At 38.0% G+C, this 23,207-nt stretch overlaps 1 protein-coding gene across 1 annotated transcript in view; it reads left to right on the top strand.

The window, feature by feature from the left end:
* The first annotated feature begins 529 nt into the window (after positions 1-529).
* The window catches only part of CCDC141 (coiled-coil domain containing 141), a 216,604-nt gene continuing 193,926 nt past the window's right edge, over positions 530-23,207 (top strand). Inside the window, exons 1-4 of the mRNA XM_055121699.1 lie at positions 530-604; positions 12,774-13,104; positions 17,094-17,326; positions 20,437-20,559. Coding sequence (XP_054977674.1) covers positions 17,225-17,326; positions 20,437-20,559 — 225 coding nt within the window. The 5' untranslated portion in view covers positions 530-604; positions 12,774-13,104; positions 17,094-17,224. The remainder of the gene's footprint in view (positions 605-12,773; positions 13,105-17,093; positions 17,327-20,436; positions 20,560-23,207) is intronic.

Raw genomic sequence — 23,207 nt, 5'->3', positions numbered from 1 at the left:
GTTCAGTTTCCAGGTGTTTTATTTGATTCTCCGTTTCTGTTTATGTTTGTCTTCTATGTTCAGTACCTCATAGTCCAAAAAGATAGTTGATATAATTTGAATCCTCTTAATTTTATGGAGGTATGTTTTGTGGCCCAGCGTGTGGTCTAGCTTGGAGGATGTCCCAAGTACACTGGAGAACAATGTATATTCAGCTTTCGGAGAATGAAAAATCCTATATATATCTACTAGCCCCTTATCTTCCATTTACTCCTTCAAGGCTAGTATTTTCTTACTGAAAAAAACACTTATTTTTAAAAAATGTAAATTATCTACAATTATGTGATGAAAGGTTAAACTTCCAAACTGAAGAAAAGAAAAACAAAAATGTGATGTGCAGATTCTTCAGTGAAATACGATACTCTCCTAGACCTCGAGTACAAAGTTGTTGAGCCATCCAACCAGATGAAGTGTTTACAAATATGAGGCAATTTAATAAGTACAGTGCTGAAGAGCGGACCAGGGCCTGAGCACATGAGTGAGGTCCAGTGAGTGTTCTCCAGAGACCTTCACATCCGTCATCCCAGGCTCGGAACTCAAAGCAGGGACATGCCAGAATCAGAAGGTAAACTCTAAATAGCATAGATGGACTTGGCTTTTGAACTCTTTTCTTTAGAAGCCTCGTTTTTTTATTTGTGATCGGAAACCTGTTTGCTTAGGGTGGTGTGTGTTGTGTGGGGCGGGACAGAAATGTTTGGCTACTTTTGTTTCCATTTTTTATTTCCAGGTTTCTGTAGATTTTTCTCATCTTGTTTCCTGTTTTTCCTAAAAGCCTGACTATCTGGCTATCTTTTTTCCTGCAGGTGTTAGTAACTTCTTTATTCTTCCGGACATCCTATCATGGCCTTTCATGTGGGTTCTAGGACTCTGGTGAATGATGTGCTAACCCAAACAAGGAATCCCTTAGCGAGGGACTTCTGTGTGAAATTTTTTGAGAGACCTTTTTACTCAGAATAGAACTAGAACGGGCATCTCCAAAGCTTCCCAGAAAAATCCTAAAAACTCAGCTAAGTTTTTAACAAATAGATCCTTCTAGAGAGAAATCTTAAAATGTGGCTTTGCTTCTAAATTGCTGCCAACAGACTGTCAATAAATCATAAACTATAACCCTGGTCAACTGAAAAATTCCTTTATAACAGTATTCAAAAGAACCTTACTATATATAACATATATCAAATACTTAGTTGTCTTTGTGTTTCTTAATTATGCCTATTACCAGTTTATTTTTTAAATTATAATTCTACATACTTCTTGCCTGGACTTCATGCATAATATTATCCTGTTTATGGTATCTGGTATTTATGTCCTTAGGGTTTACATTATATTTTCTCTTTTTTGGCAAAAGTTATAGCAGCTTGGAGAAGTGACAGCTCAACCTCAGTGTCACTGCTGGCTTCCCAAGCCACTGGAATGACTGTTGTGCTTCAGGCCTCCCTGGGGATTACTTGGGGATGGAAATTTTCAGCCCCCAACTGGAGCTTAGCAAGAGCTAAAAAAAAATTAAAAAATAAAGTAATTTTCCAAAATCAAGTTCATTAAGACTCCTGCCTTATTATATAATCACTGTCCTCTCTGAAATATAATTCTTAGGACATTTCATTATGGGAAGAGTAATTATATCAGTGAGAGAACTCTAGTATGTTTTAATCTGATCATATAGTATTGCCCAGTACAGGGAGCAAATCTGATTAGGTGTGGTATTTTCCCAAATCAATAATAGCTAAATAATTACTCTTTAATGAAAATTTACACATTACTTAAATTAAAATCTTTACAAATGCCTAGCAATGAGTAATCCATTCTTCCACATTATACATTGGTCTAAATAGGGAATTTCAAGAAAAAAAGGTAAGTATTTGTATCATTTCACACATTATTTTGGCAAATCATTGCTTAAATTCAAAATAAATATAACCACCTTTGATCTCTTCACCAAACTAAGTATTCTTTGAACTTGACCAAGTTTTGTTTTCCTTATCATTTTATAGAAAGGAAATTTGCTGGATCTAGAAGTAGCTTGTTTATAATTCTTCTTCCAGGCCTTATTCTCCAAATCCTATGGAGAAACTAAGGATTTGTATATTTAAACAGACTCATTTGTCAGGAAATTTTTTGAACTCAATGTACAGACAAAGTATAATTGTCAAAAAGAGCTATAATATTTTTTATTTTTTTCCAGTAAAACTCTGGTTCCCATAAAGGAATATCCTTAGGGACAGATTTAGTACAAGAGTTAAGGCACTTGCTTGTATGTAGCTGACCCAGTTTAAATCCCCCCTCCCACGCATGGTCCCGCAAGTACCTCTAAGAACAGAGGACAAAGTCCTGAGCCCTTCAGTGTATGGCCCAACTGGTGCCTCCTACCTGCTCCAAAAATTAAAAAAAAAATTCCCAAAATAATTGTGTTAGAATTGTAATGATAAAATTTTACTGTATCATGTTTTTATTCTTGACGGCTAAGTTTACTTTTCCACAGAGTCCTTTAACAATGGTTAGTTAAATGATGTCTTTCCTTCAGGAAGAAAACAACCTTTTAATAATGTCCTACCTCACATGAAATGAAATCCAAAGGCCTTACCTTGACTTAAACAGTAGGGTTATCACATAATTATTCATACAAATGGAACAGTTACTAAGTACTACACTGAGTTAGAGATAAATAGGGCAGGGCAATCAATAGAAGCTGTAGTTGTACCAAGCAAAACAGGACATAGCAGTACACACCTAGAACACCCTACATGAATTCATCAGCCATATCTCTCAGATCCTATGTTCTATAAAGGTCCTTTTCTCCTAGTCCTTAGTTCCTGCCACTAGATGCTTTTCAAATGTAACAAGCATGCCTCCGCAGCTTGGAACCTTCTTCCTAGAGATATCTGCTTGTCTTACTCTTTTTAACTTAATTCCAGCCTTTACTTAAATCTTCTTGGTAAACAGACCTTTCCTAAATCCTTCTTAAAATAGTATCGTTCTTCTGTTCACATTCTCCCTCTTACCTCTTACCCTGCCTTATCTTTCTTCTGACATAATCATATATGTAGTTTGTTTCTTAATTGGCTGTGTCTCCTACCACAAGGTAAACTCTACTAGTGAATGTACTTTGCTTTATTTACTGTCATATGCCTAACATCTAGAGCATTTTTTAATATTTAGTCAACATTTGATCATTTCTCATGAATTGGTAAATGAAAACGTACAGAGATTTACAGATTGGTGGCTAGAAAAAAGGTTGTTTAAAGAGGAAATAGAAGCTTTCATTTACCTATAGATAGCAAGTAAGAAAGACTGTTATCTAAGAAATAAACATAGCTCCCTGAAAATATGTTACATGCTATATTATGTTAGGAAAATTTTTGTTTAAGTGAGTGATAAAGGTTGTATTCATGAAATAATGAGTCACTAAGTTGCATTTACCGTTTTTACTAAAATATGTTTGCTATTTGATTGTGGTGGGATAATTTCCTCTTTGGTGATACATAGTCTATATCTTTCTAATATATTTTATCTATTTAGATTACTGACTAAATGTTTTAGTTTAACTTAATTTTTTTAAATTTGTTTTAAATTTTGTGTTAGTTACTAGATTTAGAAAATCTTGTAACAATAGATTATGTGATTTTAGAAATAATAATACAAACAATTAGAACACCACCAATATTCCAGGCATTATTTTAACTGTTTTACAAATAATTACTTGTCCCAACAAACTCTTATGAAGTAACTATTCACATTATCCCCGATTTGCCATGAGGAAATTGAACACATTGATTTCAGGGCACTTGAGTTCATAGTCTGTGCTTTTAACTTCCTTGTCCTTTTCATATTGTATGACTTGTTATTCTGATTATTGTTTTATAATAACAATCAACTTAATGTTCCTGGTTTATCTCTACATTCCAATAGAAACATCTGAAATTATCCTCCCCCCACCTGATTTCTTTTGTAAATTCTAAATACTGCCTTTAGATATTTCATCTACTTAAAAAAATATTATGTTATCTTTTCTTAGCTTTTTTCTCAGTGTATTTTTATTATTATTTTTTCTTTATTTATTTTTAATTAGTGAATCACCGTGAGGGTACAGTTATAGATTTACTCATTTTTGTGCTCATGTTTCCCTCATTCTCAGTGTATTTTTATATTGGTTATTTGTTTTATCAGTTATGGTTTGTCTCACACGTTTTCAATGATTTCAAGGGATTTCTGTTTTGTTCATTGCTATATTAAAAAAATAGTCTTTGAGGGGCTGGAGCGATAGCACAGCGGGTAGGGCGTTTGCCTTGCACGCGGCCGACCCGGGTTCGAATCCCAGCATCCCATATGGTCCCCTGAGCACCGCCAGGGGTGATTCCTGAGTGCATGAGCCAGGAGTGACCCCTGTGCATTGCCGGGTGTGACCCAAAAAGAAAAAAAAAATAGTCTTTGAAGGACTTGGGGGCCATACTCACTTAGGAGCTACTCCTAACTCTTGGCTCTGTGCTCAAAGCTCACTCTTGGAAAAGTTGCCGGTGGCTTAGTAAATTGGGAAATCTGGGAGGTAGACTCAAAAAAAAAAAAAAAGAGTACTTCCACCTTACTGTTCAACCTGCCTTGGCACCAGCAATCAGGAAAAATGCCTGACTTGAATCTGGACTGGTACAATCTACTGCAAGAACTTACATTACAGATGTTTACATCCTGTCTCCCCCACAAGGCAACCATAAGACTGTGCCTGACATTCACCCTACTTCTAGGGTGACCATAGACTCAGGCTGGAGCAAGGAATTGCTCTTTGCAGAAAAGGAAAGTCAGTCCTAACTCTAGCAAAGATGTGCTGAATCCATTGCTTTCCTTCACAGAAAAGAATTTCAGAAAGAGGTTAAGTTGGGAAGCAAGATAGTTTTTATTGAATGACACTTACATAGGAAGACATAAAGGGCAAGGTAAAGAGGAAGTACATGTCATGATAGAACTCAGGCTTCTCCAGAGTGGAAAAAAACAAGCCAAGAGACAAAAAGACAAGCAAGCAAGATACATGTTCAAGGGAGAAGATATGGGCTTGAAGAGCAAGCCATGAATGGCCTTGGTAGGTTTTATACAGTTCTTGCACATGTTTTTTATCTGGGGTTTTTAATACATTAAAATTAATCTGGAAATTGTCAGATTAATTAATTAATGCTCTGTTGATGGTCTTCTCATAATCTCATAGATTCTTCTGTAGCTTCTCCTTTTCTGAGGAGTCTGCTCTTTGAGTGCAGTCTTGAATTTCTGCATTTGGGTGGTCTTTATACCCTTGGGCTACTTCAGGGGTAGGCAATCTCTTTTCAAGTTTCATTATTTCCCTGAAGTATGTTTCCAGGACCACCCTACCTATCAGCCTGCAAGTGCAGTGTTTGGGGCAATTACATATTGTGCTAGAGATTAAGCTGAAGCTGATCTCTTGCAAGGATAGTTCCTTACCACTTGTACTATCACCTTATTGCTACAGTTTAATGATGTATTTGGTATATATATATACACACATATATATATTTGTGCTTATTAACTATTGGGTGAACTAATAAGTAATAAATGAGAGGTTGAATTAAGATGGCTGAATGTTTGCAGTCTCCCTATGATCATGTAAAAATCTATGGCAAAACTAGGATTAAACTACATAGAAACTGACCAAAATCACAGTGAGTAAAATTTTCAACCTAAGAAAGTCCTCAGATGGAATGGAGACAAAGATTCATGGCTAAGAGAGAAACCCTCCTCCTGGGAACAACAAACTTCAATGGGGAAGAGATTTCTGGAGTGTAGAACTTTGTCCTGGGAAGCAGCAGACTGAAGTTATGAAGCACGTCAATCCTATTGTCTTATATTTACAACACTGGAACAGGAAGCAAGATATGAAGTATAAACAGGAGTCAGAGTCATCAGTAGGCACATCTTGGTGACCTCTCTCAACCTTGCTGGAGGACACCATATCGATCTCGCTCCAAAGTAACAGATCCTAAGGGCAAATTCCTGATAAGCTTAGCCTTTTCCTAGCACTTAGATGAGAGCAATCAGCAGGGACTGTGAAAGACCATAATTGTTTTAGCCTAACAAATGAATTTATCTGGCTTCCCTCAGTCAACATCCTACTGCAAGCAAATTACACCCTTAAAGGCAGAGAAAACCCTTGGGGTGAAATCAGAGAAGGTGACAATTGATTCCCCAACTACCCTCCTCTGCTTCCTGCCAGCTCCCACTGTCATGTGGTGTTACTGAGGCCCATCTCTTCTTAAACCTATTCTGTCATAGGTTTCCAGCCACAACATAAGTTTCTGCAACCAGTTCTCAGTGGCGGAAGGTCACAGGTGACCTTGAGTACCTGATTACTGTATAAGAACTTTCCAACTTGATGCACAAGTGTCTCTGAGCACTGGCAATCCTGAACTCCATAACCTATCCAGCCAGACATCCTCAATCTGTGATCACAGATATTGTTGAACTCTTGAAACCCTGCTGTCTATCCATATCAGCTCAAATTAGGTGCACACATACCCCTGAACACTCATAATCTTGTCTCTGGTTGCAGCCAGGCTAGCTCAAACTTGGTGCTGCACGCCTTGCCAAACACTTGTAACTTTGCACTGCAGAGCAGAGCCCAATTCTACCTCAGCAATTCAGCTGCTACTGGACACTTGTGACCACGAATCTCCTGGTCACCAAACAGGTCTGCCCTGCATATTTCTTTAGTCAGGCATCCATCAGTGTGTGGCCAGTCACTGCTCAGAACTTCTTGATTTTATCATCACATCTGCTGCTGGGTACTAGCAACTGTGAATACTGGTAACACTAGTCACTTCCCCGGCCTTCGAGACTTTGGTGCTGAGTCACTGTAAGGCACCCACAATCAAAAATTTCCAGTAATTAGTCAGATCCACATGAACTGAGAGCTGCATCTGCTTCCTAGCACTTGTCATCAATAATCTCCAGTTGCTCCCAGGCCCACTTGAACATGAGCCCTCACAGGGGGTTTCACAAAACATGCAAAATGAGGTAACAAAAGAATTCCTCTTTCTGGTGTAGAAGAAAGTAGTCTGAGAAGAACCTCACTTACATCAGGGCTACTTAAATGCCCTGAAGTAGACCTCAAATAAACAATCCTAGTGATAGGCCCTCAAATGAGGAAATCACTGGAAGAGAACTTCAGGGCACAGAAAGTATGTTAAATATCTAGGCAAAAATTATTGAGCTAAAACACAGTAGATGAACTGAAAAATCTAATAGCGTGGTACAACAACTGAATGACTGAAATGAAAATCAGATCAGTGAGCTCAGGAATAAAATATAGGAAACCATAAAAATGGACACCTCAAAAAAATTAAGAATTGATTCATATGACTCAGCGTTTTCTTTACTTGGCATCTGCCCTGAGGGCCCAAAAACACTATTGAAAAGACATTTATGCTCTGATGCTTTTGCAGCACTATTGCTATAGTCAAGACTTGGAAGTAATCCAAATGTCCAAGAACAGATAACTCGAGAAAGAAATTGTGGTATATATACACAGTGGAATATCACTTGGCTATAAGAGAACACAAAATCATGCATTTTGCTGCCACATGGACAGAACTGGAGCATAACATTCAAAAAAAAAATAAGTCAGCCAGAAAGGGACAGCATTAGTATGGTCTCTCTTGTTGTGTAGGATACAAGAAACAGTAAGTGGGGCTGGAGCAATAGCACAGTGGGGAGGGCGTTTATCTTGCATGTGGCCGACCTGGGTTCCATTCCCAGTATCCCATATGGCCCCCTGAGCACCGCCAGGAGTAATTCCTGAGTACAGAACTAGGAGTAACCCCTGTGCATCGCTGGGTGTGACCCAAAAAGCAAAAAAAAAAAAAAGAAAAAAGAAAACAAAAAAGAGGGAGAGAGAGGGAGAGAGAGAGAGAGAGAGAGAGAGAGAGAGAGAGAGAGAGAGAGAGAGAGAGAGAGAGGGAGGGAGGGAGGGAGAAAAGAAACAGTAAGAGAATAAAGAGAATAACAAACAAATAGCCAAAGACCCTAAGCAGTTTTCTACAGAACTGAGCGATCTGGGTGAGTGTGGTGGTGGTGGTGGTGGTGGGACACTGCAGAACGTGTGGAGGTAGATAGGAGGGGACTTGGAGCACTGGTAGAGGGAAGAGGCATTCTGGTGGCTAGTGTAATGCTGGAATAATGTATACATGAAATTAACATAAACAGTATTGTAAACCACAGTGCTTAAAGTAAAAGTAAATAAATAAATAATACAGTAATAAGAGACAGGGAAGGATATTATATAATGGTCAAGGGAACAGTTACTACATCAAGAGAGCTTAACTCTCAGTAATTTCTATGCACAAAGCATATAAAGTAATTACTGGCTGACCTGAAGAGAGAGGTTGACAGGAACACAATAAGTAGTCGGAAAATTTTACACCTACACTTTCACCAATGGACAGATGAGTCAGCCAAAAACTCATCAAGGAAATAATAGCCTTAAATGAGGAGTTGGAAAAGCTATAGGCCACATAGATATTTATGTGGCCCTTCACCTTTTCAAAAGATAAATGTACATGAAACATTCTCCAGCATAGAACAAATTATGGGACACAATAAAGTAATAATGATCTAAATCACATCAAGCATCTTTTCAGATCACAATGGAATAATGCTAGAAATCAACTATAAAAATAAAGCTAAAAAATTCAACCATTTGGGGACCAAATATAATAACTATTGAGTCAATGAAGAAATCAAAGATGCAAAAATTTTTCCTAGAAGCAAATAAGAATACACAGAACGCAGTAAAACTAGTACTAAGATGAAAGGAAATACACAGAATGCAGGCTTACAAAAAAAAGAAAAAGCCAAGAATAAAGCTTAATAATCTAATGTCACACTTTAAGGATATAGAATGAGAAGGACAAATGAAACTGAAAGTTAGAAGAAAAAACTAAAAAGTAAAAATTAGAAACAAAGTTGAAATTAAAAAGCCACAAAAGTGAATGAAAGTAAGAGCAAGAAATTCAAAAGTATAAGCTAAATACAGAAGTGCACAAGAAAAACTGGAGAAAACCCTAATTAATTGGATCTAAAATGAAAGGTGAGAAGTTATAACAGTTGCCATAGAAATACAGAAGATTATATGAAACTATCTTGAACAATTTTACAACACTATGTTGGAGAACCTAGAAGAAATGGGCAATTATTTAGAATATCCCAAAATACAATCACAAAATATAGAAAATCAAAACAGGTTAATCACAAACAATTAAATTAAAACATAAATCAAAAGTCTTGCCCTACCCCAAATAAAAACATTGGGGTTTACAGTGTTTTCTAGTAAATTCTACAAGATATATTTAAAGATGACCTATTATTAACCTTTTTCAAGCTCTTTATAAAATAAATTAGAAAAAGGAATTCTTAAAAACACTTTTTATGAAGCCAAAATTATTAGTTATCCTGATAGGGAAGGAAGTGATATTTTTCTGGAAATAGCAACTGAATTTAGAAGAGAAGAAGAATGAGCTGTAGAGCCTAGTAGTAATGATATATGCCATTATACACAGAACCAGATTTTAGATAACTTTAAAAGTCAGAGAGCAAAGTTTGGACCAAAGCTGAATGGAATTACTAGAATTTCTAGCTGACTAGAATTACTTTGAGTATGTGAGTGATTTATAAAGTTAAAAAATCAGGGCTGGATCAATAGCAGAGCAGGTAGGGTGTTTGCTTTGCATGCAGCCACCCCGGGTTTGATTCCCAGCATCCCATATGGTCCCCTGAGCACCGCCAGGGGTAATTCCTGAGTACCGAGCCAGGAGTGACCCCTGTGCATTGCCAGGTGTGACGAAAAAGAAAAAAAAATCAATCTTTCCATCTTCATTATTAGAACAAATGGAATGAAGAGTACAACACTCTTATCCCAATTCCTAGTACATGTTTAGATGTGCTAAATGGTGCTGTTATTATTACTGTCAAAAAAGTAATGATAGCAGACATTTTTGCTTTAAATATTTAATCTGAGTAGATTTATTTAATCTGAGTTATTATGACAGATATGTCTTTGTCTTTATAAAGCTGAATACAGTTTAACTAGTAATAAGACACCCAGGATTCAATATTACAACATGAGCAGGCCCTACATATACTTCATCAAAGGAAATGAGTTATTTCCATGGCCTATTCATAGATAAATCAAAAAGTAATTTAATGATAAAGTTTTCAAATTATTTACTACATTTTTATTTGTTAATCTGGGGAATTCTGGGCCACACCCAGAAATGCTCAAGGCTTACTTTGGGCTCTGTACTCAGACCACTCCAAGTGATGTTCAGGGGACATTCTGAAGAGTCTTGAATCAAACCAGTGTCAGCTGTATACAAGATAATCACCTTAATCCCCTTTACTCTTTCCAGTCCCTATGTACCTACTGTAGCACTGTTGTCTCATTGTTCATTGATTTGCTTGAGCGGACACCAGTAATGTCTCCATTGTGAGACTTGTTGTTATTGTTTTTTTGGCATATTGAGTATGCCACGGTTAGCTTGCCAGGCTTTGCCGTGTGAGCAGGATACTCTCGGTAGCTTGCTAGGCTCTCTGAGAGGGACAGAGGACTCGAACCCAGGTAGGTTGCATGCAAGGCAAACGCCCTACCCACTGTGCTACTGCTCCAGTCCTGATGTACCTACAGTTTATTGAAATGACTGTTTGCCACTATAGAAAATAATTTGTTCCCTTAAAGAATTAAAAATAGAATAACCATAAATAAAATCTAGCAATTCTACATCTGAGTGAGTATATAACTAAAAGAACTGAAATACAGGTCTCGTTTGGTTTTGGTTGTTTTTTTTTTTGTTTGTTTGTTTCTTTTTGGGTCATACCTGGCGATGCACAGGGGTTACTACTGGCTTTGCACTCAGAAATCACCCCTGGTGGTGCTCAGGGGACCATATGGGATGCTGGGAATCGAACCCAGGTTGGCCACGTGCAAGGCAAATGCCCTACCCGATGTGCTATTGCTCCAGCCCCTTGGTTGGTTTTATTTTTTTAAGTTTTTTTTTAAAAAAAATTGAATCACCAGGGCTGGAGCAATAGCACAGTGGATAGGGCTTTTGCCTTGCATGCGGCTGACCTGGGTTTGATTCCCAGCATCCCATATGGTCCCCCGAGCACCACCAGGAATAATTCCTGAGTGCATGAGCCAGAAGTAACCCCTGTGCATAGCTGGGTGTGACCCAGAAAGAAAAAAATGTGAATTACAGAGTTACAAAGATATTTATGATTGAATTTCATGCGCATATTGTTCCAGTGCCAACTCTTCACCAGTGTCCATTACCTTCCACCAACATTCCCAGTTTTCCTCCCACCTCCTAGCCACCTTAGCGGCAGGCACTTTTCCCCTCCCCCATTGTCCTAGTGTTCCTTTCCCTAACTTATATCCCTCTCACTTTCCCCAAGAGCCAAGCATCCTACTTAAAACCATTTCTCCTGCTCTTTGTTTCTCTTGCCATTGGACATTTGATATTCCCTGCAGGGTTTCTTTATGCCCATGTATGAGAGAGATCATTTTGAGTCTGTTCCTCTCCCTCTGGCTGAATTCACTCAACACGATACTCTCCAAATCCATCCACATTGCAGTAAATTGCACAACCTAAGGCTGAGTAGTATTCTATTATGTATATATGCCATAGTTTTTAAAATCCAGTCTTCTATTTATGGGCATTTGGGTTGTTTCCATATTTTAGCTATTGTATAGAGTTCTGCAATGAATATAGAAGTGCAGATATATTTTGATTTTTATTTTTGGCTCCTTGGGGCATATTCCCAGGTGTGAAATTGCTCATCATATGAAAGTTTAATTCCTAGTTTTTGATTAATGTTCATATGAAGGTTCCTTTATCCTCACATCCTCTCCAACACAGGTTGTTGTTCTTTTTGATGAGTGCCAGTATTTGTCGTGTGAGCTAATATCTCACTATTGTTTTGATCTTAATTTCCGTGATAATTTATGATATAGAGCAATTTTTGGTATGCTTTTGGCCATTTGTTATTTCTTCTTTGAAGGAGTTTCTGTTCATCTCTTCTCTCCATTACTTGAAAGGGTTGTATTTTTTTTTCTTGTAGAGTTCAACCAGTGATATACATATATAAATATATAATTACATACATATAAATCCTTTATTAGATGAGTAGTAGGCAAATAATGTGTTCATTTGAACACTGGCATTCATAGAAGTACTATTCATAATGACTAAAGCAAGAAGCTTGGTAAGTGTCCACATATATATAAATGGTTAAGTAGAATGTATTGTATACATCTGTGGAATATTATTTAGTCCCCCATAAAAGGGACATTGGGCTGGAGAGATAGTGAAAGTGATAAAGCACTTCCCTTGCATATGGTCACTTTGAATAATGCAACCCTAGTTTGATCCCAGTCAATACATTGGGTCCCCAGAGCCCTGCCAGGAGTGACCCCTGAGAATAGAACGAGGGGTAAACTCTGAGCATCCCCAGGTACCACCCCTAAACCAAACATTAAAAAAATAGAATTTGAGAATATTATGCTAAATGAAATTAACCAGTCACAAAAAGGACAATGTTTTACTGTATGATTGTACTTAGCATAAAATAGTTAAAGTAGACACATGAATAATGTGGAATAATGATTCCCAGGGAGTAGAGGGAAGTCATTTAGTCATTACTCATAATGACTAAAACATAAAAGCAAGATAAGTGTGTTTTCCATACAGGGAAGAGGCAATAGAAAGATACAGATTTGAGCCAGAAGCCCTGCGCACGCACCACCCTTGTTTGCCGTTATGTCGGCTCGCTCACCAGCCCGGCTCCACCAAATCCTGACTACATCTCCCAGGAGATGCACGCCAAGCAGCTGAACCGTATGGAATTAGCGCCCCTGCAGCTGAAAACCCCAGAACTCCCATGGGAGGCAGACGAGCTGAACACCCGCCAAACCAAGGCTCCGGCAGCAGCACCCATCCCCAACGCCACAGATACGCCAAGGATTCAGTTCCACCGCCGCGTGACTTTTCGTTGTTGACACCAATCTTCAAATAATTTCAGGTACCGGTGCTGGGGCGGAGAACTCTGCTGTTTTTATTGTTGTTGTTGTTTGTTTGTTTGTTTGTTTGTTTGTTTGTTTGTTTGTTTTCGAGTTGGGGTGGGCAGCCTTTCCCCAACCCTCTTAAATCTGGAACCGGCGGCAGTCCTGCCCCGACCCATTTTGCTTCCTTGTTGACTCTGTGACCCAGACCACAGAATTGTCTAAACTATGAAAGGTTCGCTAAGACACCTCCTGAAGTAGCATAAACCTTATCAAATTCTTAGACAAGGACTTAGCAACCCAGCATCAGCTATAACAATGCTCACATAAATTTATTTTCTGGAACTATCCACCTTAATATTTCAACTTTGTTACCTAATCAATTTTAAATTTTAATCCTAGACTTGTGTTAAGTTGTAACTTTTTTTTACATCAAATAATTTAAATTAAAATGCATGTATTATATATATATATATATATATATATATAGAGAGAGAGAGAGAGAGAGAGAGAGAGAGAGAGAAAGTTATAGATTTGAAGAGGCAGGGTATGGTGGCAGGGAGGCCAGGGAGGAACCACTCCTGGTAATTCTTGGGTAACTGAGCAGGCAGTTCGATGTGAGGATGACGAGCTTTTCAAGTCAGGAAGCACCAGTACCACCCACCACCATGATGCTCAGGGACATTAGGGCTGTGTTCAGTGTTGTCCTGGGGATGAAACCAGATTATTTGTCTAAACCCTGCACTATCTTCCCAGCACCACGTTACAGTTTAGTGAGCACAGGTTTTAGCTTTACAAGATGAAATGGATGGTGGTGATGATTGGTTTTACAACATTATGAGATTATTTAATATCACCAAGCCGTATATTTAGAATGATGGTGATAAATTTTATATATATTTTATCAAATAAAAAAATTGGAAAAAGTGCTGTGTGAAACTCTGCTGAATCCAGTTATAGCTTTTTCATTCCCCATGGAGGATATTTCACTAAAATTCAACTGGTATGAAAACAGGCATTTCCCAGAGGGATAAACAGAGAACTCGTAATAACCTCTGCAAGATACTCCATAAACCTCAAAGATTATGAGAATGCCTGTAAGGCTTTTTATTTAGTATAGTTTGGGGTGTTCTTGTTTTCCTTTGTTTTGTGATATGATAGGGAAGGTAGAATATAAACAAAATGTATCTCAAGTTTTTAGTTTTTTAGCATAAAGGGAAAAATTTCTACTAAACTAATTTTAGAATGCCATTCTCTTTAGTACAATAATCACGTACTATTTTCCAAACTGTTTACTTGAATTAATAATGCAAGTGATAATTAAATATAGAAAAAGTAGACCAAGGTGGAGATGGAGCAATCTAACAACAGAACTTCTGCAGAGGAAAGTAGAAAAATCTTCACTGTATCACTGACATCTCTTTGTTCATTGATTTGCTCGAGCGGGTGCCAGTAACATCTTCATTTATCCCTATGACCTGTGACATGCTAGTGTAGCCTGATGGCATCTGCTCGCTCCAGGAAAGAGCACATTGTTACTGTTTGTGACATATCATATTTTAAAGAAAAATCTTAAGAGGAAAAAAACTAAAAGGTGAGGGAAAAGTGATTTAATTCTTTTAAAGATTTAATAGTCAAAAATTTGAGCTTAAAGTCATAAACTGCTTAATTTCCTGTATGCACTTGGCATTATTGCTTATGGCCAGTGGTTTAGCAAACATTTTCTTTATGCCACACCCTTGGCCTATTCCATTTAATTAATAGAAAGAAAAGTCATCAACACATACTAAGACTGCTGAATAGCTGGATTAATCTTTTAACAAAGTCTTGAATATTTTTCATTCACTTTGCTCTTAAACCTTGGAATTAATCAGACTTTCAGTCAGGTTCTCAAATCTCCTCTCCATCTCTCTGCTGCCTTTTTTCTTGGTGTGAACCTGCAATTCCACACATTCCATGCTGCCCTCCACACCCTTTATGCAATCATCCATTTTAAAGTGGAGCTTTGTGGACATAACTACTCTTTTCCTAGCCAAAAGGCCCCTCCTCAGAGCCTTTATTCAACCTATGGCACATGCCATGTTTCCAACAGTAGGATTAACTTTGGGTAAGAGTAAACTGTGTGTATTTTGGGTGCAGATCAGTGTTTGCTGTTCTGGTTGGCAGTGTACACAATAACCTCAAATATCTTTGGGCATTTTAGTTTAGGTGTGGTCATCATGTGACACAGTTGTCAACCTTTTTTTTTTTTTTGAGGACACTGAGCTGAAAACTGGTTTCATTCTATTTGTTTTGGTTTGTTAAAACCAACTATTTGTTCATGGAGAGAGTATGCCTTCAGCACGGAGGTCACCTGAGCAGAGAAATTTGTTGGTTCTCTGCAAATTCTCAATTGTCACCATAAAATAAAGCCATTTACAGTATTTTACACTTTGTGGTGTCTTGTGGCATCTGATCCTCCAAGATAAACACAACTGCTCTTTCAAGGTATCATCGAAGATGACAAAGCTCATGCACTCAAATCTAGGTATGCTTTCGCTCTTACCAGAGCAACAGGCAAGAGTCCTAGAGCAAAAGCCTGGGTCAAAACTGCTCAATTACAGAGCAATTCCATATTCTGAGAGACAAAAAAAGTAATTGCTAAACAACTGCCTGTAAAAGCTCCTTCCCCTTTAACTCAAGAATATCATCAGGACCCTTAGCAAAAACCAAGCGGTGATGCTGACTTAGTTGTTTGAACATTGGCCCTGAACCTGGACATGCTTTTAAATTGAGCTAAGGTTTTAAAACAGCAACTGGACTCATTTAACTCTGTTTATTGCTATATCCTCCATTCTGGCTTTGTCCCAGAGATTTCCGATAGCTGCAGCAGCTTTGGAGTCAGTAACTCTGGTGTGTTTGCCTCTGACCTCTGACCTAAACCTTGGTGTTATTTTCAGCTGTTCTTTGCCAGGGAGTCTAACAGCTGCTGTTTAATGCCACAGACAACTTGTGACACACAGGGAGTTTCTAGCAATAAGATTAATTTACTGATCTTGTGCTCTGATTTGAAGAAGTCAATTATTTTCCTGAGAAGTGGGGAGAGGAGGTGCAGGATAAACATCAATACTGAAGTTAGAATTTTTTTCCCCTTTCTATTTTATACAATAACAATTGTATGCGGTATTTACCTTTAGTTTAAAAATATCTCGTTTCAACTAAAAGGTAAAGCAAGTTATGTTTCTCATAGTTACTTCTGAGTAGTTGTGATATCCTAACTTAGAATATGTTTATTGAAGTCCTTACCACAAAAAAATGCTGAAATGATAGCTACCTATTGATAATTGCTGGTTAAACAGTAAACAGTATTTTAAGCTGGCTTTTTTTTCTACCCTGGAGAAGACTGTGTTCTTCTTAAACACTTATCACTCTATCTCTTTCTCCTCTCTCATATCTCTATATTTCTCTCAATAAAAACTATTTCGCTTCACTTAGAAAAATAAAACAAAAAACCCAAGCTGTCCTTCAGAATCTGAGCTTTAGAAAATGTAAGCATTCTATGCAAACTTTCTTTGGTAAGACAGTGAATTTTAGAAAAGAAGGTTATTATAAAGTTGAATTTCAAGCAATTTTTGTTTAATCCCTAAACAAACATCAGTATTTATTTTTTCAAGTACATTGGTGGTGGGGGGAATTCTTTGCTTGAGGGAGACTTTAATAATTCCAAAATAAGTTGATTTCCAAGTCATAATTGGCTACTTTCAAAGTCCACCATAGCTGTATAGTTTGGCAAAACTTATTTGGATTGTCAGGGTGTAATTTTTTTTCCATCTGCTATCAAACATCAACTGATAGGCACAGTGCTAGAAACTGCCCTCTACATTGAAGATAATGGCAAAAATAACAGGCGCTTACTGTTACCATACTAGGGGTGTGGCGATTCTCTCCTGCGCTCTCCTCTCTCTCTCTCTCTCATGATAAACTCAATGGGGTTGTCTATTTTTAACCTCCTGTTCTTTCCTTTTGGCAGAGTAATCAGTGCAAGCAGAGTTCTTTCCCTGAATGAATCCGAGTAACCCCGGTGACTGCCTTCTGAAATGACCGGCAGACACACATCTGCACAGAGGCTGCCCAAAGTCTAAACTCTGGATACAAAGTGCCATGTCCAGCCAAAGAGGACCACGTGTGGAGCTTTCTGCAACAACAGTCAGTTCCGTAGCTGTGCAGGCTGGGAACTGCAGAATCGTCATAGCTGTCATAAAGGTAAGCCGACAACTTTCTTTCTTCTGTGTGGCTGTGGACTTCTTGCTGTGCTCTGATAATCCTAGAAAAAACATTCCACACAGTCGGCTGTACTGGGCATCTCAGAAAGAGCAGAGCCGGTATAGCTTACTGCTTAAACTGGCAACTAAGAGAAACTACCAAGTTTTCTTCGTGTACTAGAGATCTCTTTCCATTAGTCAGACACCAATTACAGCAGCTTGATTTAAAGGAAATAATTAAAAAAAAAAAAACTCCCCCATCCAAAAGAAAAAAAGAAATAAAAACAACTACTCTCTACTTTCAATTTGATGTTTAGAGGCAAGGCGTTGTTGATTACAAGGTTTTAATTGCCAGGCTGAAGAGTCAAGTGTGAAATGATGTGATTTTTGAGAGTGGATGCGATGGAGGAGAGAAGAGAAAAGTCCCAGCAGGGACGGGTGGCAATGTTTGGAGTATGATGAAAAGCAGGGAGCTCCTAATGAGAACAGCCCTGCTAAGTGCTCTTCGTAGCACCTGGCTTGACACAGTAAAGGCACTAATAAATCCTTGTCACTCTGTTGAGAGAAGGAAGATTTTGCCAAAGAAGGTGCAAAGGACATGCATCAAATTTGCTCTTAAGAACAGGAAGTTGAAGCCATTGGGGCTTAAGTCTCTTGCATGTTTCATGTCAAGTAATGTGTTTATTTGCAAAGATGACTGCACATCTTTGGGCTGATGAAGACATCTATGACTTCATTTCCTATAAAAATATCCTGCAAGCCCCCCCCTTCTTAAAGCATTATGTTTGGATTTAGGCAATTCACCCATCTGATATGTTTAAACAAGGGAATCCAGCACATAAGCTGATACCAACTGGGTACAGTCAGAACTCGATCAGACCTAATTGAATGATTTTTATGGCTTTTTGCTAGAGCATGGGGGAAAAGGCTATTTAATTTTACTTAATTGTTGTAAATTTTATGTTAATGTGAACATTCATGTAAGGGAAACAGCAATTGACCTTGAGCAAAATGACTCACTCTAGAATCTCAGAAAGCAAAGATTTCCAACCGAGACTGATTTCCCAGTGCTACTGAGGCTTGACTGTACGTGAACACGACACTGGACCCCCGTGCTTTCAAAAGCAATGCATGCACAATGGAACCCAACCTGAGGCAGAAGTAGTAGACACAGTTTGTATGATGTACTTTTATGATGGTTTATGCAACTGCAAATTTTAACAATGAGAAAAAAATGGCAAACCCACTCTTTTAAAAGAGTTAACTTTACCTCTAATTTGAAATGTTCAGAGCAGGATGAGGACAAATATGTAAGGAAAAAAGTAGAGGGCCAGAGGACAGTAGATGCTTTGCACATGGGAGCCTGGGTTTGACCCCCTGTACCACATGACGCCCCTGAGTACTGCCAGAGTAAGTCCTGAGCATCGCTGGCCATGGCTCCCAAACAAAACAAACAGAAAATGAATACATTACGGAAGAATTAGAAAAAGATTGATGGTAAGAAAAAAAAATCATCTAAGATTGTATTAGAAATACTTTAACTGAACTGCATATTTAATGTTTTCTATTATTTAAAATGTTTAAACTATATTTTATTTTATTATTATTATTCTATTATTCTTCTATTTTAAAAGATTTTGGTTTAGGTAAATTTAGCAAACTATTTCTAAAAACTCCTCCTTCCATGCCTTACTCTCCTACCAGAGTTCTCTTAACTAGTGAGTTCTCTTAACTGTCCCTGTAGTTTATACAGTTCATATAGTTTATATATTGGATATATATATCAACTATATCCAATGCCACTAGTAGTGGAAAGCTTATCTTAAAGAAATAAAAGTGTCTGTATCTGTGAACTTCTTGTTCCCAAATTTCTCTTGGTACTAATTATCCAGGATAAATGTTTCTCCTTATCTTTAGCAATTTACTTAGGCAGATGCATGTTAGTGGTCCCTCTTGTCTAATCAGTTGTTGCTTCATTGAAAAGCAATTCCTCAGGAAATGAGATGATGAATTATTTCTTGGAGCAGTGATAGAACCCAGAGCGTAGAAAACAAGTTGGTTGCATTAAAATGGCTCTTGTCACATGCATCTCACTGTATTGATATCATTGTATGTACTTTGTTGAATACTCAATAACAAAATTTTAAAACATTACACATAAAAGTTGTTGTTTTGTCACCTGTTTATTCTATGTGATTGAACCCATGAGGCCAATGTAAAGACAATAAAAGGCCTTTAAAAATCTTTCCTGTATGATGAAGTTTGTATCCTACTTGCCTGAGTAGAGTTTCATTATTATTTTTCTTTAGTTTAATTTTTTAAATTTTATTAAAGAACCATGTTTCACAAAGTTATGGACAGTTGAGCTTTAGACTTACTATGTTGTAGTACTGATCCCATAACCAGCATCAAGTTCCCTTCACCAGGGTACTTAAACTCCTTCCCACTACCCTCAGCCTGCCATCTGACAAGCACATTTTGAAGTTTTATTGTCGTAATTTGGATTTTGTGTTTTCAGTGTTGTTGTTGTTATTGTAGTGGGCCTAGAGAGCTACACTCCCACATTGCCAATATACCCAGAGCTCCTGACCTCTACTTCCTCTTTAGTCTTATTTCTCATCTTCTTCGTTCCCCCCTCAAATTTTTTCCTTTCCTGTCCTTCTCCTTATTGAGTTTCATTATTATTAATGAAATTTTGTTTTGTGAATGAGAGGATATATAAATATGAGTTATTCTGTGATTTTAAAATATTCTATAGTGCCGAATGTATTGCACGTGTTCCTTGGTCGAGAATTTTAAATTTAAATCCAGTGTGCCAGGAGAAAAAAATACATATATTTTTTCCAGGAATAAAATTAAAATAAAGTTATTTTATTCTGGAAATAAAATTAAAATAAATATATTTTATTCTAAGAATAAAATAAAAGCAGGCCACAAATTCCTGGTAGACTTTTACTATTCTCTGTCAGAAAAATCTCTGTGGGAAGGATATACTGTTATGTAATTCATGCTAATTGGAAAACTGGAACAAAGGGAGCAGGGAGAAAACAAGGATGAAGAGAAATAACAAGAAGAATTAAAAGTGCATTTTGTTTTATTTTTGTTTTTCAGTCTGGGAAATGGGTACAGCTTCAGCTGACTGAATCACAGCCAAACCTCCTAGAAATTGGTAGCAGTCTAAATGAAACCAAACAACTTCTACATGATCATGAACTTCTTTTGGCCAAGCTCAAGGTGAGATATACAAAATTACAGCAAAATTTTAAAAGTTGTTTTGTGTAGATTTTTAGTTTGCTTCCTCTGAGGCCACTGACCTCTAGGTGGTTTAATATAAAGCCATGTAGACAATTGGGAGATTGCTAAAGCAAGTTATGAGTTAACACTAGCATTTGAGAATAATAAAAGGATTTTAAAAAAATCTCTCCCTAAAGTAATAGAAATATAGGGTGTGGTAATGTTTTACTATTCTCTGTCAGAAAAATTTTTTCTATAGAGAAATAAGAAATTTTCTTCTGATAGGCTTTTGTAAAATTTTTCACTATTTTTCCATTTTCATAGTTACATTACCAAGTCACAATAATAGATCTAAACATTCTGTTGTTGATATCTGTTGGAAGAATAATATAGTGGATTCCCCTCCCCCACTCTGTTCACCTATTGAAAATATCAGATTTGGTGTTTAATAGTTGAAGTCCTTGAAACCGGATAACCCTTGTGATAAAATCAGAGTTATTATTCCAAATATGATGCTGTTATTTGGTTGAGTCTAAAAATCACATTGGGTTTGACATTTGTAGATAAGTTATCAAATCAGGGTCAACTATATAATTTTTGAGGCTCAGTGAAAATGCGGGGGCTTCTGTTTAAACAGCAAGGATGACCTTTTCCTCGTCCTATCCTGACATTATTTGTTGTCTGCCATTTTGTGTCCAGGTTTTCAGGCTGGAGGATATGTGCGGCAAGTGTAATCTACACAGGCACTGGGACTTAGCATTACTAAGTGTCAGGGTGCAACTTGATGCAGCTTCTGCGGAGCTGTGTCCTGATTTCTGCCAGGACACATGACCAAGGTCACTGAGCATGGGAGGGGGGTGCTGATGGGAGAGTAGAGACCTGTGACACTTGGGAGAGGAGGCTTGAGTTCCCCTGACACTCTACTGTCTTGTACTTCATTTACAAAGCAAAACTTAAAAGATGTGATTGTTAAGTATTTCAAGACAGTGACAAGCAGAGACTTAAACCCCAGGTGATCTTTTTCTGAGTTCCATGATTTGTGTGAGAAATGAAATTCGCAGACGAATGAATGCTGTCATGAGATCAAAGAAGTTTGATTCAGAGACTGGTAATGTTTAGATAGGCTGCCTTTCCACTTTGCTGCCTTCTTTGAACACTGAGGCTGAATTTAGACTTGTTTTCTGTTTTTAGAGGTAGATCTTTTGATATACATGGACACAATAGCTTTTGGGGGGCAAAGATGTAAGGAGTTTAGGCTTCTCATGTAATGCTCAGTTGGCCTGAGGGCCACTCTTGGTAATACTCCAGATGACTATGTGAGCAAAATGGTCACTCATGCTTATGTCCTGCTGCTCAGGCCAACGGGACCACATCTGGCAGCACTGAGGGATAGTCAGGCAGGGATCAAGTGGTACTGAGGTTTGAACTAGGGGCCTTGAACATTCCAGATATGTGTGCTAGACCTTTAAATTATCTTCTCGAGCTCTGGACAGAAGTTTTTCAAATGTTACAGTAGGAAAAAGAAGTAGAAAATCAGACTGAGAAACTGAAGAAAGATTTCGTACTGAAGTATGCAGAGTTCATAGAATCCAGAGCTTATTCTCCTACTTAAGAAAGTTTCTGCGCCGACCTAGTAAGACAGTGGATAGGATGCTTGTCCTGCATGCAGAAGACCCAGGATCAATCCCTGGCATCCCATGTGGTCCATCAAATGAACATAGAGCTAGGAGTACTTCCTGGGCATTTGGAGTATGGCCAAAAACCAAACATTTAAAAAAAGAAAGTTTCTTTCTTGAATTTTGCTTTCAAGGTAGAAATTCTTGGTTGTGAGTTTCAAGAGGAAGGTGGGGGCAAGAGGTACTTAATCTTTCAGTGGTCCGAGAGCTGTGGCCTGAGAGCTCTTACCCTGGTTGGCACACAGCGATGGATGGATGAAAGACAAAGGGAATGGAGAAACAGGGACTGGGCCTCAGGCTTGTTGGTGGTCAATTTATTTCTCCCTCCTCCCGGGATAGTCCAATCTTTCCCTTACAGAACAATCATAGTCATAGTTTTGGTCGTAGTCCCAGTCATAGTTCCATCATCCTAGTCTCCCCGAAAACCTCAAAATCCTCTTAGTTGTCCTCTTTCTACTCCTTGTCCAGTCCTCTCTCACTTCTTACAGCAGAGTTATATAGAAATCAAGATGAGTGGGGGTACAAATAGGTGGGGTTGAAGATTTTCATAGCAAACAGATGTAAAGCTACTCCTTCAGTGGAAATTCTAGGATATTAACTCAAGGACAAAATCTCATCTCAGGGTTCAGCACACCACATTACTAGGAGATCCGCTCAAGGGCGGTATTCCATCTAGGGATTCCATTCTCCTTTCCTCAGCTAGTAACCCATTTAAACAATCATAGGAAATTTACTTCTTACTGGAGTGATAGCACAGCAGGTAGGGCTTTTGCCTTGCACACGGCCGACCTGGCTTTGATTCCTCTGTCCCTCTCGGAGAGTCCAGCAAGCTACCGAGATTATCCCCCCTGCACAGCAGAGCTTGGCAAGCTACCCATGGCATATTCGATATGCCAAAAACAGTAACAAGTCTCACAATGGAGATGTTACTGGTGCTCGATCAAGCAAATTGATGACAATGCTACAGTGCTA

Source organism: Sorex araneus, chromosome X (genome assembly GCF_027595985.1).
Source record: "Sorex araneus isolate mSorAra2 chromosome X, mSorAra2.pri, whole genome shotgun sequence".
In the NCBI taxonomy this organism is placed as follows: Eukaryota; Metazoa; Chordata; class Mammalia; order Eulipotyphla; family Soricidae; genus Sorex; species Sorex araneus.
The sequence above is the reverse complement of the archived record's forward strand: the minus strand, read 5'-3'. Positions and strand labels throughout refer to the sequence as shown.